The 19764-nt window shown below is 35.4% G+C and overlaps 1 protein-coding gene across 1 annotated transcript in view; it reads right to left on the bottom strand.

Annotated features, from left to right (window-relative positions):
- Nucleotides 1-10880: 10880 nt before the first annotated feature.
- The window catches only part of MTX2 (metaxin 2), an 87126-nt gene continuing 78242 nt past the window's right edge, over nucleotides 10881-19764 (bottom strand). The window contains exon 12 of the mRNA XM_030802599.1: nucleotides 10881-11044. Within this exon, the coding sequence (XP_030658459.1) occupies nucleotides 11036-11044 (9 nt within the window). The 3' untranslated portion in view covers nucleotides 10881-11035. The remainder of the gene's footprint in view (nucleotides 11045-19764) is intronic.

Genomic DNA, 19764 nt, shown 5'->3' with positions numbered 1-19764 from the left:
TATATTTGGTCTGATTTCTACAATTGTTTAAGGCAGAAGGATACATCCAGTCCTTGTTCCTCTCCATCATGACTAGAAGTAGAAGTTCTTGGATAGCATTGTGAAAGACAAAAATTGCTCTAAGGGTCAGAGTGAAAATGAAAATTTCTTATTCAGAATTGCCAAAGAACAAAAAAAAAAAAGAAATGAAAATTTACCCTCTCTAAAATAAGCCCTTTGGCAATAGTATCCAATTCAAAGTAGAAAAAGAAAAATACATTGACTCTTTAGAGTAAAAATTTTAATTTATATACATCTGATAATTCAACAAATTAAAGGTAAACTACCTGTCCTATTTCAAAATTACTTTAAATTCTTAGAAGTCACTAAAAACATTGTTTCAATAGCCAGAAATATTTTCTGATGTAAAACATGTTATTTCTTCATTTCTATTTGGTAACAAAACAAAAAATAGTATGACTGCAACACAAATCTGTGCATAGTCAAAAAGTGAGAGAAAGAAAGAAAGGAATGAAATAAACAGAAAAATTGGCCTGAGCAAGCTGGGACTTTTCTTCTTACATGCCCCACTTTGTATTGGTAAGACCAGATAATGAGTAGCACTTTTTCTTTGTAACAATTCATTAATCAGATAAATGATCCTTGCTAGTGTTTAGATGTTCTACTTAATTTGGTACCTCTGGCCTGCTGCCCCACTCGTGCCAAAATTATTATTTCTCACCCAGCAGGTGATAAATAACAACTTCAGTTGTGATTAATACCACGAATCCTTCAACCTGACGAATGCAAAAAAACTTGAGACCTACAGGACAAGTGGGTGATAATTGTTGTGAGAATTGTTGAAGCTCTGCTCAGCTTGTGAGGGAAGAAATCCACAGGAAATGAAGCATTTGCTAGCAGTCCAACTGATCCTAAGAGGCTTCATTAAGCCCATCTCAGCAACATTCGCCATTTGAATACCAGTGCTAGCTTTTCTCCCTCCCAATACTAAGTTTTAAGTATCTTCAGAGAAAAGAAATCATGAACTCATTTTTGCATGCATTTAAATATTTATTGAATGGATGAATAAATGAATAATAAATGAGAAAACAGAATTTTTGCCCAAGTACTAGACATTATAATGTGGGTCATTTGAGAGCTACATATGGTTATCTCTTGTCATTTCTCTAATAAAGCAATTGTGCACAAGTGTAGTTTTGCTAAAAATCCATAGCAAAATTAACATTCTCTGCTGGCAAAATGAAAACTGTTAGCAATGGCCAGTAACTAAAGCCACATGGTGCCATCAACTTGATCATTATTATTTAGCTCTAGATGCCAACATAGTATACCAGTGGTCCTCAATTAGGCAGATGGTAAAGGGACTGCGTGTTATTTGAAAAAGCTTCCCAAGATATTCCTTGCCTCCTCATTGAGAAACTGCTTTAAATGGTGGTATATATTTTAAGTCACAAGTCAATGGATGCATAATGATGGTCAACCAGTTGAATATTGCCTACAGACATTTTGGTTTGGCAAGCAAGTTGTTTTAATTCTTTTACTTTAATGCCTTAAGGTACAGGGATGCATTATCCACTTTGGCACAGCCCCTGCTATGCCTTTTGTCTAATACCTAATTGGTCTCATTCTATTCATTACATATCTGGCTTCTGAACTGAGTTTGTGATCCCTGGCTGAATGGAGAGGTACTAAACAATAACAACCAAAAAAACCAAAAAAGTAAAAAAATAACTTGGCTTGCAATGTTTATCTTATATAAATTTCAGGGAACAAAGTATCACCCAATTCATTTCTTTAAATCAACTTTATTGTGGTATAATTACATACAATAAAATGCAGTTTGGTGAGTTTTGACAAATGTGTACATCTTATAAACATCAAAACCAATATATAGAATTCTTCCATTACCCCCCCCAGTGCCTTATACATTCAATACAAAAAGAAAACCAACAACAAAAATCTGACCTCAGATAACCCTTGATCTGCTGTCATTATAGATTAACTTTGTGTATTGTAAAATTTATATATGCACAGAGTATGTACTTTCATGTCTGCCCTCTTACCTGCAGCATATATAATGGTTTAGGGATTCACCCAGATTGTCGCAAGTAACAGTTTTTTGTTACTTTTTTTTATTGAGTAGTGTCCTATTGTTTAAAGGTACCATAATTTATCTATTCACCTGTAAATGGACTTTTGGACTTTTTTCTAATTGTGGGATACTATGAATTAAGCTACTGTGAACACCCAGGCATTAATCTTTGCATGGACATGGCTTCATTCCTCTGGGGTACTTAGCTGTAGAATTACTGAATCATATAGTAAATATATTTTTAAGAAACAGCCAGTTTCCTAAAGTGCTTGCACCAATTTACACTCCCACTAGCAGTGAATGAGAATTTCAATTGTTTCATGTCCTTCTCAACACATATTATCAAACTCTTCAATTTTAGTCATTTCAATAGGTGTGTGATGACATTTCATTGTGATTTAATTTACATTTCCCTGATGACTAATATCATTAAGCTTTTTTTTCATGCATTTATTGGTCATTCATGCATTTTTTTTGTAAAATGCCTTAGTCTTTTGCTCATCTTTTAACCTTGTATTTTTAGTTGGCTTTTTATTAATTTCTGAGTTCTTTGTTGTTCTGGATACAAGACCTTTATCAGCTATATTACTGCAAAACTTTTCCGCTATGGTAAGCCTTTTTTAATTTATTATCTTTGGAAGAGCAAAGGTTTTAAATTTTGATTAAGTCCAATTTTCGAAGTTTTTCATAAATACTTCTGTATCCTACATAGAAAACCTTTTCCTACTCCAAGGTCATAAAAAGTTTCTTCCCAATATTTTTTTTTTTGAGATGGAGTTTTGCTCTTGTTGCCCAGGCTGGAGTGCAATGGCACAATCTCGACTCACCGCAACCTCTGCCTCCCAGGTTCAAACAATTCTCCTGCCTCAGCCTCCTGAGTAGCTGGGATTACAGGCATGCATAACCACTCCCGGCTAATGTTGTATTTTTAGTAGAGATGGGGTTTCTGCATGTTGGTCAGGCTGGTCTCAAACTCCCGACCTCAGGTGATCCACCCGCCTCAGCCTCCCAAAGTACTGGGATTACAGGCATGAGCCACTGTGCCTGGCCCCAATGTTTTCTTTTAGAAGCTTTAGAGTTTTAACTTTTGCATTTAGATCTATAATACATTTTAATTTTTGTATTCAGCTAAGAGTTAAAGTTTATTTTTTCCACAATGATGTTGTTCCATAACCATCTACCTAAAAGCCTATTTATCTCCCACCATCCTCTACCTTGGAATTATCTAGAGTTTTATTAATTTTATCTATTGTGTCCCTCTTTTCTATGCCATTTGGGGTTTTACTTATTTTCTCTCTTGCTTATCCATTTCCCATTTTATTGATTTCCACTTTTTTATTATTTCCTTCATAGTAGTTTAATTGCTCTTTTTCCAGATTATAAAAGTAGAAGCTGAGATCATTGACTATAGACTGTTATTTTCTAACATATAAGCATTTAACACTGTAATTTTCTCTGTAGGTTTTGCTTTAGTTGAATCCCACAAATTTGGATATACAGTTGACCCTCGAACAACATGGGTTTGAACATCACAGGCCCAGTTACGTATGGATTTTCTTCTGCCTCTGCCACCCCTGAGACACCAAAACAAACCCCTCATTTCCTTCCTCCTCAGCCTACTCAACATGAAGACAAGGATGAAGATCATTATGATGATCCACTTCCTCATAATGAATAGTAAACATATTTTTTCTTATGATTTTAATACCATTTTCTTTTCTCTTACTTTACTGTAAGAATACAGTATGTAATACATATAACATGCAGGATACATGTTAATCTACTGTTTACACTATTGGTAAGGCTTCTAGTCAACAGCAGCCTATTAGTAGTTAAGTTTTAGGGGAGTACAAAGTTATACATAGATTTTTGACTAGACACTGAACAACCCCATGCTGTTCAAGGGTCAACTGTATTGTATTTTCATTACTTCTAAATTCAAAACACTTTCTAATTTATTTTGTGATTTTTGTCTCTGACCCTGGACTACTTTGAAGTGTGTTGTTTAATTTCACAATATTTGGGGATTTTTCCATGACCTAAGTTCACTCAATAACTATTTGTCAAGCACTTACCATATGCTCAACAAGTAGGCTCCTGCAGATACGGGGCAGTGAACTATGCAGAGTACTTACCTGGCACAGTCCCTGGAAAATAAGTGGTGTTTATTGAATGAATGAAAATAAGCACTTTGGAGAATGTAAACATGAAACCTGATTAGAACTTAACTGTCAAGAGTATTATTCTAGTGATGAAATAAGAATATGATACTGAGAAATAATGACTACATGGGTATTGAAGAACTTGCTAAAATAATGCTTCCTATGCTGTCCAGTGAAAATTCAGCACTTCTAAATTCTCCAAGGGAACAAATAATGGAAACATACTCAGTTAGAAAAAACTATTAACATCATGTCAAATGACTGCCAATGAATGATTCAGTGGATTTACATTATATGAATATGCGTTAGTGTTTACACAATGATGGCCTTTTATTCTGGAATATATCATAGGTTGTTAACTTACTTTCCAGTCTACTGAAAACATCAACTATTTATCATGATAAACATCTAGACAGAGTAATTTTTTCCATTTAAAACCCTATACATTAAGAAAATGCATTAATTGCCTAAATCTCGTTAACTTTCACTTTGAGATTACATGTGTGGTCAATAAAAAGATTCTCTCACATGTTTTTTCTAGATGACATTTCCATCTTGCCTTTCAGATTCTCTATTCTCTATAGTGTTTTTTGTACAAGATCCCAATAGCATCCTTAAGTACATTACTTACTTGTTCAACAGAAACAAGTAATTAGGACAAGGAGTTCAAACTAAATGTGTATAACAAAAAGTTTAAAAAAAACCTCAATGTCTTATTTTTAATTATCTCTAATTTTATAGGAGTGAAACATTGCACTGATGAAAGTGTATTACATTAAACTTGGTAGGTCAACATTTTTGAATTAAAGAAAAAAATCACTATAAAATGAGTTGTCTGGTTTAACTTATATTGAGGGCTTTTTTTTAACACATTATTTTTAAAACTACTTTTGTTTCGTTTTAAACTGTAGGTAATGAGAAAACAACAAGGAGCTAATCCTCCAGAAACAACTGTGAATGGTATTTTCTTTGAACGTATGATTAAACCAAAATAAAATAACGTGTTCAACATTAACAAACTACACATGCTATTTGGGAGCAGAGAGATATAAGTATGCTCTCGCCTCTGGAACCCACACATTTCTACTCAATAATCATTTAAATTTCACATATTAAATATTTGGGTGTGAAAACCAGAAACGTACTGAATAATGTACTTAGGATATTACACCGAACTTAGGACATTGCTCTAAATATTCGGTATAAATTAATCCATCAACTAAGTTAATATCTTAGTAATTTGACATATTTGGTAAAGTTTTCAAATTACTTAGTACATTCGAAGGTTTGGTTGGTTTGTTTTTTTGTTGTTGTTTGTTTTTTTAAGGTATTGTCTTTGACTATTCTTCACTAATGGGGAGTGAAGGTAGGAGTCAGGGGGAAAAAAAACACTATTTTTCAAAATGAAATCAATAATACTTTTTCCTCCAATACACTCTCATCAGTATGAATGTGAGAATAAAGTGAATATTATATATCTTTGGTGTTTAAATGGAATGTAAACAAATCAAACTATGTTTTAGAGCTTTACACATTAACATTTACATAATTATTTAAAAATATATGTTCAAGAATGTTCATTATACCTTATACACACTATACACCACCTATTTTATTAATAATGGCTGGTTAATGAGTTAGAGTGTATCATCATATAATGAAACCTTATATAATTGAACATGTGTCTACATCTCCTTACACCCATGTCAGAAAAGATAAACATTTTTGAAAGAATTATGTCCATAGTAACAATGGAAAACAAACAAAAAAAAGTGTTAACAGAGGGGCAGAAATTGTGACAAACTCTCGATTTTAAAAAAGCACACAGATCTACATAGAAATAAGCTTGGAGGAAACCAAGTAGTAGCAGAAACTTTTCATAAAAATGGCAATAGAGGCTGGGTGCGGTGACTCATGCCTGTAATCCCAGCCCAGCACTTTGGGAGGCCGAGGCGGGTGGATTACGAGGTCAGGAGGTCGAGACCATCCTGGCTAACATAGTGAAACCCTGTCTCCACTAAAAATACAAAAAATTAGCCGGGCGTGGTGGTGGGCACCTGTAGCCCCAGCTACTCAGGAGGCTGAGGCAGGAGAATGGCGTGAACCTGGGAGGTGGAGTTTGCAGTGAGCCGAGATCATGCCACTGCACTCCAGCCTGGGCAAGAGAGCAAGACTCCGTCTCAAAAAAAAAAAAAAATGGCAATAGAGTCCAACTCCAGAAGTCAGTGGCATCTTATACGAAGTACATGAGGGGATCCCAGGCATTCAGGTGAAAATTAATTCAGAGCAGCCGGGCTGATGGGACACTTCCTCAATCCCCAGCTTTTGCTTAGGAGCAAGGGGCCAATGGAAGTATTTGCTGTCAGGATGCTGTGGGGAGTGCCCAAGTAACAACTAACCTCAAGAACGATGAGGAACATCACACCCAGAAGACAAACTGCCACCAAACTCTATTTAGATGCTCATCATAGACAATGAGAAGAAGCAGAGTAAGTAATGTAACTAGTATCCCCAGAGAAATGTAGACTAATTCTCAAATGCAAAGAAACACAAGCAGACAACTAAGAACTGTCCAACATGTAAAGAAAAACAAGCCCATAAGAGAAAGACCCCAAACTCAACAAATTATCATCAAAAAAAAAGAGTCAATTATACAACCAAAAATAAATTTAAATAATATCTTCAGAGATTCCTGGGTGTCCTGTACATATGAAACAGAAAATAAATAGAAATCTTGGAAACTTAAAATGTTATTGGAATTTCAGTTTCAGCTAAGATGGAGTCATAGGGACTGGGTATTTTTAGGTATTTCAGGTGACTAGATATTAGTATTCCATTACTATTTGATTCTAGCCCACCTGAAATACCTAAAAATCTGGACAAAATACATGGAACAATGGTTTCAAGAAATGGAGGCTGAAAAGTCCCACGATATGCTACCTGCAAACTAGATAACCAGGAAAGTCAGTATTGCAACTCAGCCTGAGTCTGAAGGCCTAGAGGGTTGACATTGTCTCACAGTTCGTCGACACTGAAGATTTGTTGTTGGTGGTGGTGTTCTCCTCCCTTTCTTCTAGTCTTTCTTTCCTTTTTGCATATTAGTTTGGATAGTTTTGGATAGGGACTAGTTAAGTGCCCCAGTCCAAAGGCCTGAGAACCTGGAACTCTGATGTCTAAGGGCAGGAGAAAACAGATGCATCAGCTCCAGAAGGGAGACTTAATTACCTTGTCCCTACCTTTTTGTTCTATCCAGGCCCTAGGTAGGTTGGATGATGCCCACCTACATGGGTGAGGGTGGATCTTCTTTGTTACTGAATCCAATACTAATATCTTCTGGTCATGCTGTCACAGACACACCCAGAAATAATGTCTTATCAGCTATGTAGTATCCCTTAACCCAGTCAAATTGACACAAAAAGTTAACTAACATCACACCAGGACAGGGCATAGGGGAAGGGAACCCAAGTAGGGCCTGGTAGACTCCCTCTAAGTTGAATAAGTAGAGGGGAAAGTCCAGGGAGACAAAGGCAGCTAGAGTTTGCAGGGCAGAGTAGTGAGGATGAACTCCATAGATCGGCAGTTGGTGCCCCCTGGGAATCAGGACTATCAGTGCATGAATATGAGAAAACTACCTGAGGCCAGGAAAAGGACACCTAAAAGGATTAAAGGGAGCAATACTGAGAGATCACACAAGGGCAAGAATGGTACTTGTTTGCACCAGTGAGATTGAGAAATTTCTTAATTCACAAGGTGTTAAATAGAATATAGAAGGTCCCCATTTTACTATGGTTCAATTTAAGATTTTTCAACTTTAGGATGGTATGAAAGTGATACTCATTCGCTATATTCCTCAATTTAGGGCAGGGTTACATGCCAATAACTACATCAAAGAGCATCTGTGTTTAAAACGGTCTTGTCTCAAAAGAGAAAATAATTAGCTGTAGACTAAATATTGTTCTGCTCCTAACATATTTTAAAAGACCCAAAAGGGTTAAAATGTTTTCTAGAAAGTTAACTGCATTTCAACACAAAGTTAAATAATATTTGTAGGAATAGAAAAATATACAGCCCCCACAAGAAGAAAAACAAATCACAATATCTGGCATAAAATAAAAAATTATCAGGCATACAAATAAGCAGGGAAAACTTGTAATAAGGAGAAAAATCAATCAACAGAAACCAATCCAGAACCAACACAAATGTTAGAATAAGCATACAAGGACAATAAAACTGTTGTTATAACTATATCCAAATGTTTAAAACGTGAGAGGAAAGAACATGTTAGAGACACAAAAGTTCTCGAAAAATTTCTAGATACAAAACTATAATGTCTGAGATGAAGAATATACAAAATGAGGTTAATGACAGATGAGACACTGCAGAAAAAAAGGTGAACTTAGTGACACGGCAATAGAAATTATCCAAACTAAAACACAAAAGGGAAAAAGGACTAGAAGGAGGAGGAGGAAAACAGTAACAACAACAATACATTATCAATGAACTGTGAGGCAATTCCAAATGGTTTAATACATGTATAATGTGAGTCTCTGAAGGAGGGGAGAGGAGATCAGAAGAAAATGCTTAGAGAAATACTGGCTGAAATTATTCCAAAATTAGTGAATAGTGTAAATCCAGAAGTCCAAGATCAACAAACCCTAATCACATGAGAAAAAATTCACTAAACTACATCACAATCATATTGCTCAAATCCAGGGATACAGAAAAAATTGTAAAACCATCTAGAGAGGAAAAACTGTTACATACAGAGAAACCAAGATAAGGATGATGTTTTCTCATCAGAAATAATGGAAGAGAAAAGGCAGTAGAGCAGATGGCTTAAACTGCTGAAAGAGGAAAAAAAACTGTCAACCTAGAATTTGATACTTAAATATCTTTCAAAAGTGAAAGTGAAATACCTTTTCAAATATACAAAAGTATTCCTCACCGGTAAATCCATACTACAAAAAAATGATTAAGAAAGTCCTTCTGAGCGAAGAAAAATTTTATCAGATGGAAATATGTATCTATACAAAGAAACAAAGGATATCTTTACAAAATAATTGACCATTTAAACAAAAATAGCAATGTATTGTGGAGGATATAACATAAGTAGGAGTAAAATAATAGCACAAAACCTGAAAGGAGAGAAATAAAAATATACTTCTGTAAACTTCTTATATGTGAAATGGTATAATATCACTTGACGGTAGGCCATTATAAGTTATAGATATATACTAGAAACCCTAAAACAGGGGTGTGCAATCTTTTGGCTTTCCTGTGCCACATTGGAAAAAGAATTGTCATGGGCCACACATAAAATACACTAACTATAGCTAATGAGCTAAACAGCAACAAAAAAAGTTGCAAAAAAAAAATCATAATGTTTTAAGAAAGTTTACAAATTTATGTTGGGCCACATTCAAAGCCATCCTGGGCCATATGAGGCCCACAGACAATGGGTTAGACAAGCCTGTCCTAAAACAATCACTAAATAACAAAATGAAGAGTTATAGGTAGTGAACCAAAAGAAATGTTAAGATAAAAAATAAACATTTTTAAAAAAAAGCAGGCAGAAAAACAGAAAAGGAAACAGAAACAGATGGGGCAAACAGAAAACATAGCAAGAAAGTATATTCAAATTTCATTATATCAATAATCACATTAGGTGTAAATGGTCTAAACACTCCAATTAAAAGGCAGACATTGTCAGATTGCATATAAAGACTCAACTACTCGCTGTTTCTAAGAAACTCACTATGAAATATAAAGATGCAAATAGGTTACACGTAAAAGAATGGACAAAGATATATCATACTACTACTAATTCAAAGAAAGCTAGAGGATTTATGCTATTAAAGTCCATTTCAGAACAAAGACTTTTATGGAAAAAAATGTCTTTTCATAATGACAAAGAGGTCAGCTAATCAAGAGGAAAGAACAATCCTAAATATCTATGCTCCTAATATGAGAGCTTCAAAATACATGAAGCAAAAACTGATAGAACAGCAACAAGAAACAGACAAACCCACCAGTATAGTCAGACATTTTAATATCCCTGTGTCAATATTTGACAGAACATGTAGGCAGAAAAATCAGCTACATTATCAACCAACTTGATACCATCCAACACTTTCACTAATTGATATTGATAGAATATTCCATGCAACAACAGCAAAATAAACTTTCTTTTCTATTGCACATGGAACATTTAATAAGACTGACCATATTCTGGGCCACAAAAAAAGTCTCAAATGTAAAACTATTCATGTTATGCTAAGACTATTCTTTGACAATGAAATTAAATTACAAATCAGTAACAATCAGTTTACTTTCCCTTCAGCAAAAGAAACAATCAAGAGAATGAAGAGACAACCTGTAGATTGGAAAAAAAAAATTTGCAAACTGTTCATCCAACAAGAGACTGATATCCAGAATATACGAGGAAATCAAAGCAACTCAACAAAAAAAATAAAAAAGAGAGAGAAATCTCCAAATATTTGGAAACTAAATAACACACTCCCGAATAACATGGGGTTCAAAGAAGAAATCAAAAGTGAAATTAGAAAGTATTTTGAACTTAATGAAATATACCTGAAACACAATATACCAAACTGAAACACAATATATGAAAAATTGTGGGATATTGCTAAAGCTGTACTTACAGAAAATTACTTACAGCATTAAATGTCTATATTACAAAAGTAGAAAGGGTGAATGTTTCCCCCATAAGATTAGTAACAAGGCAAGGATGTACTCTCTCGCCAGTTCTGTTGATGTTGTACTAGAGGTTCTAGGGGAAAAATAAATAAACAAAATCAGTCAAATTGAAAAGAAACAAGTAAAATTTTTTGTTTGCAGACATTATCATGTAGGTAGAAAATTTGAATCTACAAAAAAGCTATAATTATACTATAACTGGTCTAGTAATACTAGAATAAGTAAGTTTACCAAGAAGGCAGGATACGAGAGCAATATATAAAAGTTATATTTCTATATCCTAGAAACAAACAAATGGAAATTGAAACTTGTAACACCACCTATCTATAATAGCATCAAAAATGTAAAATATTTAGGGATAACTCATCACTATATAGCCTATGTATGAGTTCTCACCCAGGTTTGTGCATTCTGGAGAAGATGCAGAAAAGGTGGTATGATGTTCAATACTTAATTTTTTAAATTTATCTATCTTATTGTGTTGTCTATGTCTTGAAAAGTTGTTGCAGTTATTTTTGATTGGTTCATTTTTAAAATTTTTTTATTTCAATAGATTTTTGGGGAACAGGTGGTGTTTGGTTACATGAGGAAGTTCCTTAGTGGTCATTCTGAGATTTTGGTGCACCCATCACCTGAGCAATGTACACTGTACCCAATGTGTAGTCTTTTATCCCTCTCCACCCCCCAGCCTTTCCCCCAAGTCCCCAAAGTCAAGAACCCAAAAGTAAATACAACAAAAACAAAGATAAATAGATGGGACTTAATTAAACCAAAAAGCTTCTGCACAGATGTTGCAGGAAGTCAAGGATCCCGAATGGAGGGACCGGCTGAAGCCATGGCAGAAGAATGTGGATTGTGAAGATTTCATGGACATTTATTAGTTCCTCAAATTAATACTTTTATAATTTCTTACGCCTGTCTTTACTGCAATCTCTGAACATAAATTGTGACGATTTCATGGACACTTAGCACTTCCTCAATCAATACCTTTGTGATTTCCTATGCCTGTCTTTACTTTAATCTCTTAATCCTATCATCTTCGTAAGCTGAGGAGGATGTATGTCACCTCAGGACCCTGTGATGATTGTGTTAACTGCACAATTGTTTGTAGAGCATGTGTGTTTGAACAATATGAAATCTGGGCACCTTGAAAAAAGAACAGGGTAACAGCAATGTTCAGGGAACAAGAGAGAACCTTAAACTCTGACTGCCAGTGAGCTGGGCGGGACAGAGCCATATTTCTCTTCTTTCAAAAGCAAATGGGAGAAATATTGCTGAATTATTTTTCTCAGCAAGGAACATCCCTAAGAAAGAGAACCTGAGGGTAGGCCTCTGAAATGGCTGCTTCAGGGGTGGCTGTCTTTTACGGTCACAGCTGTAGGGATGAAATAAGCCCCAGTCTCCTGTAGCACTCCCAGGCTTATTAGGATGAGAAAATTCCCACCTAATAAATTTTGGTCAGACCAGTTGTCTGCTCTCAAACTCTGTCTCCTGATAAGATATTATCAATGACAATGCATGCCTGAAACTTCATTAGCAATTTTAATTTCACCCCAGTCCTGTGGTCCTGTGATCTCACCCTGCCTCCATTTGCCTTGTGATATTCTATTACCTTGTGAAGCACGTGATCTCTGTGACCCACACCCTATTCGTACTCCCTCCCCTTTTGAAAATCACTAATAAAAACTTGCTGGTTTTATGGCTCGGGGGGCATCACGGAACCTGCCGACATGTGATGTGTCCCCCGGACACCCAGCTTTAAAATTTCTCTATTTTGTCCTCTTTCCCTTTATTTCTCACACCAGTTGACACTTAGGGAAAACAGAAAAGAACCTACTGACTATCGGGGGCAGGTTCCCCCGATAACAGCAAAATAAATAATCAGCAGAGTTAACAGATAACTCAGAGTGGAAGAAAATCTTCACAATCTGTACATCCAACAAAGATCTAATATCCAGAATCTACAAAGAACAAAGAACTCAAAACTGCAAGAAAAAAGTATCCCATCAAAAAGTGGGCTAAAAACATGAATAGACAATTCTCAAAAGAAGATACACAAATGGCCAACAAGCATATGGAAAAATGCTCAACATCACTAGTTATCAGGGAAATGCAAATCAAAACCACAATGCAATACCACCTCACTCCTGCAAGAATGGCCATAATCAAAAAATAATAGATGTTGGTGGGGATGCAGTGAAAAGGGAACACTTTTACACTGTGGGTGGGAATGTAAACTAGTACAACCACTATGGAAAACAGTGTGGAGATTCCTTAAAGAACTAAAAGCAGATCTATTGCTTGATCCAGCAATCCCACTACTAGGTATCTAACAAAAGAAAAAGAAATCATTATATGAAAAAGATACTTGCACACACAGGTTTATAGCAGCACAATTTGCAATTGCAAAAAGATGGAACCAGACAAATGTCCATCAATCAATGAGTAGATAAATAAAATATGATATATATAAATACATACACACACACACATAACCACACACATACACACATGGAATACTACTCAGCCATAAAAAGGAAAAAAATAATGGCATTTGCAGTGACCTGGATGGAATTGGAGACTATTATTCAAAGTGAAGTAACTCAGGAATGGAAAACCAAACATCACATATTCTCACTCATATGTTAGAGCTAAGCTATGAGGATGCAAAGGCAATGCTTAATTTTTTATTGCTGGTGTGACAGGTTAGGTATTTGAGATAACTGGTGAAGGCACTTTTTTTTTTTTATTATACTTTAGGTTTTAGGGTACATGTGCACAATGTGCAGGTTTGTTACATATGTATCCATGTGCCATGTTGTTTTGCTGCACCCATTAACTCGTCATTTAGCATTAGGTATATCTCCTAATGCTGTCCCTCCCCCCTCCCCCCACCCCACAACAGTCCCTGGAGTGTGATGTTCCCCTTCCTGTGTCCATGAGTTCTCATTGTTCAACTCCCACCTATGAGTGAGAACATGCGGCATTTATGCAGCCAAAAAACACATGAAAAAATGCTCATCATCACTGGCCATCAGAGAAATGCAAATCAAAACCACAGTGAGATACCATCTCACACCAGTTAGAATGGCCATCATTAAAAAGTCAGGAAACAACAGGTGCTGGAGAGGATGTGGAGAAACAGGAAGACTTTTACACTGTTGGTGGGACTGTAAACTAGTTCAACCATTGTGGAAGTCAGTGTGGCGATTCCTCAGGGATCTAGAACTAGAAATACCATTTGACCCAGCCATCCCATTACTGGGTATATACCCAAAGGACTATAAATCATGCTGCTATAAAGACACATGCACACGTATGTTTATTGTGGCACTATTCACAATAGCAAAGACTTGGAACCAACCCAAATGTCCAACAATGATAGACTGGATTAAGAAAATGTGGCACATATACACCATGGAATACTATGCAGCCATAAAAAATGATGAGTTCATGTCCTTTGTAAGGACATGGATGAAAGTGGAAAACATCATTCTCAGTAAACTATCACAAGGGAAGGCACTTTTTAAACACGGCTTACACTCAGTTGGCTCAAGATCACATTGTCTTATTAGTGCCTTTACACTCCTACTAAACAAGTTCCATCTATTGCTTATGAGTTATGTTTTACATAAGCATAATTAAAATTTTAGAGGTTTACATCTTAAGTACATAGCAAATGCTTATCTTTTACAAATGAAGTATTCTTATCTTTAGATAGCCTACACTCGCAAACATATTTATCAATTTTAATTAACAGCAACATGTTTATACAAAATATGGTTTAGGAAGCACACACACACAAAGAATGTAAACTGGCAGGATGAGGCGTCCTCTACAAAGTTTTTCAAATAACACAATTATCTTCTAGGAAATTGTGGATTATTCAAATAGATTCAAGAAGTAGAAAGCTTGGACAGACAATACCCGAAGGATGAAAAAGCCAACTAATTGCACCTAGAAAATAGCAAATCAGGCTTTCTAAAACACTTTAAGAGTGGAAAAATAAGTTGTTTTTTTTTTTTTTTTTGAGACGGAGTCTTGCTCTTTCACCCAGGCCAGAGTGCAGTGGCGCTATCTCAGCTCACTGCAAGCTCCGCCTCCCGGGTTCACGCCATTCTCCTGCCTCAGCCTCCCGAGTAGCTGGGACTACAGGCGCCCACCACCACGCGTGGCTGATTTTTTGTATTTTTAGTAGAGATGGGGTTTCACCGTGTTAGCCAGGGTTGTCTCGATCTCCTGACCTCATGATCCACCCACCTCGGCCTCCCAAAGTGCTGGGATTACAGGTGTGAGCCACCGCGCCTGGCTGAAAAATAAGTTTTAGGACAAGTTCTATTGAACTTCAAAGAACAGGACTCTATATTCTGTAAGAACTGTTCCAGAGCATAGAAAAAGATGGACAGTTTCCTAACATTGTAAAAGGCTCACAAAACTTGAGAGACAAAACTAGAGCAGACACACACAGAAACTCTAAACTAAGCAGTTCATGAACAATATGCAAAAATCCAAAATAACCAATTAAGAAGCTACAGCAAAGGAAACAATCAACAGAGTAGAAGAGACAACCTACAGAATGGAAGAAAATATTTGCAAACTATTCATCCAACAAGAGGCTAATATTCAGAATATACAAGGAACTCAAAGCACTCAACAGCACAAAAGCAAAAAAACAAATAATCCAATTTAAGAACAGGTAAAGAACCTGAATAGATATTTCTCAAAAGACATGCAAATGGCCAAGTATATGAAAAAATGCTCAACGTCACTAATCACCAGGGAAATGTCCATCAAAACGACAATGTGGTATCATCTCACCCCAGTTAGAATGGCTGTTATCAAAAAAACAAAAAATAACAAACGCTGGTGAAGACACCGAGAAAAGGGAACTCTTATACATTGTTAGTGGAAATGTAAATTAGTACAGCCATTAGGAAACACAGTATGGAGGTTTCTCAAGAAACTAAAAACAGAACTACCATATGATCCAGCAATCCGACTATGAGTATTTATCCAAAGGAAAGGAAATCAGTATATCTATGAAATATCTACACCCCCATCTTTAATACAACACTATTCACAATAGCCAAGATACAGAATTGACCTAAACATTCATCAACAGATAAATGGATAAAGAAAATGTGATATGTATACATAGTGAAATACTATTCATCCACAAAAAGAATGAAACTCACAGCAACATGGATACAACTGGAGAACATTATGTTAAGTGAAATAAGTCAACCATTTCTATGTAGATAAATACTGCATGTTCTCACTCATATGTAGGAGCTTAAAAAAAAAAAAACAACCTGAGCTCACAGAAGTGAGGAGTAGAATTATGGTTATTAGAGGCTGGGAAGGACGGGGGAAAGGAAAATCAGGAGAGGTTGGTTAATGGATACAAAATTACAGCTAGGTAGGAGAAATAAGTTCTATTGTTCTAAAGCACTGCTGGGTGATTATAGCTAAAAATATTATATGCTTTTAAATAGCTAGAAGAGAGTACTTTGAATGTTTCCAGCACAAAGAAATGTAAAATGTTTGAGGTGATGGATATGCTAATTACTCTGATTTGATCATTACACATTGCATACATGAAGTATCACTCTGTACCCCATAAATATGTAAAATTATGTGTCAACTAAAAATAAAAACTCCCAATATTAAATGAAATAACAACTGATATAATTAAAATAGTAAATAAAATAGGAGAAATCTTTTAATCATCCATAAATGAAAGTATTTTTAAGTGTTTGATAGAATTTCATTTCCATTCTTGACTTAAGCACACTGACATATAATATTTCAAAACAAAAACTTTACAGTTAGAAGGAAATGTCCTTAATCTGATGAAAGGACATTTACTCAAAACCTACTGATACACCATACTGAATGGTGAAATACCAGAAGCATTTCCATTATTACTGGGAACAGGATGTCTGCTATCACTATCTTTCAATAGTGCACCAAGATCTCGCCCCTGCAGTAAAAGAAAAAAAAGAAGGAAAGAAAAAGGAAGAGAAGGAGAAGGGGAAGGAAGAGACATTACACTGAAAGGAAAAAGACTTATTCCTCATTAGAAAACCCAAAAGTAACAAAAGCAAAACAATGAAAGAGATCAGTTAGGTGGCTTGATTAAAGATCAATATGTAAAAACCAAAGCTTTCTGATTCACCAGCAATGATTAACTTAAAAATAAAATGAAAAAAAAAGATTTAATTGCTAATATTCCCTCAAAACCGTAAAACTAGTAGGCAAAAGGTTAAAAAAATGTTTAAGATCTATATGCAGTAAAATATATAAAGCTTCAGCGAAATACGCAAAAAAATTAAAGAAATTTACCATGTTTTAAGAGAAAAAAATTTTTTTAAATGTTGATTCCTATCTAATTATAAGAAAAGGATCTTTCTTGCGAGGCTGAGGCAGGCAGATCATGAGGTCAGGAGTTCGAGACCAGCCTGGCCAATATCATGAAACCCCACCTCTACTAAAAATACAAAAATTAGCTGGGTGTGGTGGTGCATGCCTGTAGTCCCAGCTACTCGGGAGGCTGAGGCAGGAGAATCGCTTGAAGCCAGGAAGTGGAGGTTGCAGTGAGCCGAGATCATGCCAATACACTCCAGCCTGGGCAATGGAACGAGATGCAGTCTCAAAAAAAAAAAAAAAAAAAAAAAAGAAAGAAAGAAAGAAAAGGATCTTTCATTTTTATTTATTAGCATTAACTTAGAAGTCCTACTAACCCCAAAAAGACAAGAAAACAAAAATTTTAAAGATTAAAAGGAAACAAAACTGCCATTATCTAGGGTTTATACGTTTCATCCATGGAAAACTACAAAGGATCCTTAGAAAGATCATTAGAATAAGAGAGCTCAAAAGCATTTTACTAGAAGGATTCCATACATGAGAACATTTTTTACAGCAAAAATCTTAGATTTCAATTAAATATCATTTATAATAAATAGAAATGGAGAGAACAGGCACACAGGAACATAATCAACAAAAGATGGTCAAGAGCTCCATGGAGATAATCATGAAACTTTAATGAAGGACATTAGAAAAAGCCTAAACATGGTAGCATGACACATTTACGGATATAAAGACTTAATTTTGTAAAAATAATGATTCTCTCTAAAACAACCCTGAAATTCAATGTAAATCCAATCAAAATCCTAGTTTTTGTTTTTGATAGATTCTATTATTTAATAGAGTCATCATAAATTATCATCAAAAATCCCTGAACAGAACACAGGATCTAGGCAAATGGAAGCTGGTGTTTTGTAGGACAATTCTTCATACTAACCAAAACCTGAAGGACTTTTTTTCTGCTAACTTTTAATATGGGGGGGGGGGGTACCATGCAGTTGAAAATTATACCTTTCTCAATACATCTGATATCAGTTTCCCATTGACTTCCTCTACAAATTTCAACAAAAAGTAAACTGAATGTGCTCAGCAATCTCATAAAGTGTTCTTTGCTGATATTACTTCTGATGTATGATTTTATTTTATTTTATTTTATTTTTTGAGACAGAGTCTCACTCTGTCACCCAGGCTGGAGTGCAATGGTGCAATCTCGGCTCACTGCAACCTCCGCCCTCAGAGTTCAAGTGATTCTCCTGCCTTGGCCTCCCCAGTAGCTGGGATTACAGGTGCCTGCCCCCATGCCAGGCTAATTTTTTAGTATTTTTAGTAGAGACGGGGTTTCACCATCTTGGCCAGGCTGGTCTTGAACTCCTGACTTCATGATTCACCCGCCTCGGCCTCCCAAAGTGCTGGGATTACAGGCATGAACCACCACACCTGGCCCTGATATATGATTTTTAAGGTCTCGTTTGATAAAGTAGGCAAAACTTAAAATGAGAACACTAAAACACACAGAAATATTTTGCTCAACACTACACAATGGGTTATGTTTCCAGTCACCTGCTCTATGGTACTAAGGTCCACCACAACCATGTTAGATCCCAAGACCAAGATGTCTAAAACTGAACTCTGACTTATACATAAGAATTGGGAAGGATGTCCCGAACAAGACACAAAAAGTTCAAATCATAAAAAAAAGATTGATCGTCACATTGACTATATTAAAGTTAAGAATTTGTGTACATCCAAAGACACCATAAAAGGACTGAAAGGACAAACCACAAACTAAGAACAGATATTTATAACACTTATAACCAACTAGGTGTTAATACCTATAATACCAATAGGATTCCCACAAATCACTAACAATAGAAAAACAACCCAACAGAAAAATAGACAAAGCAATTATGAATAGCTTTTTCACACACACACACACACACACAAAGAAAATAGCCAATTAACATTCAAATAGACTCAGCTCAATGATAATCTGGAAAATACTAATTAAAACCACATTTGAAAAAATTTAAGTCTAATAATCCCAAATGTTGGCAAAGATATAGACAAGTGTAAGTGTGTAAATTGGCACAAGCATTTAGAAAAACAATTTGGAATTATCTAATAAAGTTAAATATACACATACCTGACAACCCAGCAATTACATTCTTAAGTAAACACTCCTGTATATCTGTACCAGGAGATATGTACAGGATTGTTCATAAACAGCTATTTTTATATTGTAATGGAAAACTGGACACAATCCAAAAGTGTACCAATGAGAAAACAGAGAAATAAAGTGTTATATTTGCCTATGAAAAAATACTATACAACAGTGAAAGTTAACCAGTGCTAGGCTCAAAGTAGGTGAAACTAAAAAATATAATATTGTGTGAAAAAAGCAAAACAAAACAGAGTACACACAGCATG

Source organism: Nomascus leucogenys, chromosome 22a (genome assembly GCF_006542625.1).
Source record: "Nomascus leucogenys isolate Asia chromosome 22a, Asia_NLE_v1, whole genome shotgun sequence".
In the NCBI taxonomy this organism is placed as follows: domain Eukaryota; kingdom Metazoa; phylum Chordata; class Mammalia; order Primates; family Hylobatidae; genus Nomascus; species Nomascus leucogenys.
This window is presented reverse-complemented; position numbering and strand designations above follow the sequence as displayed.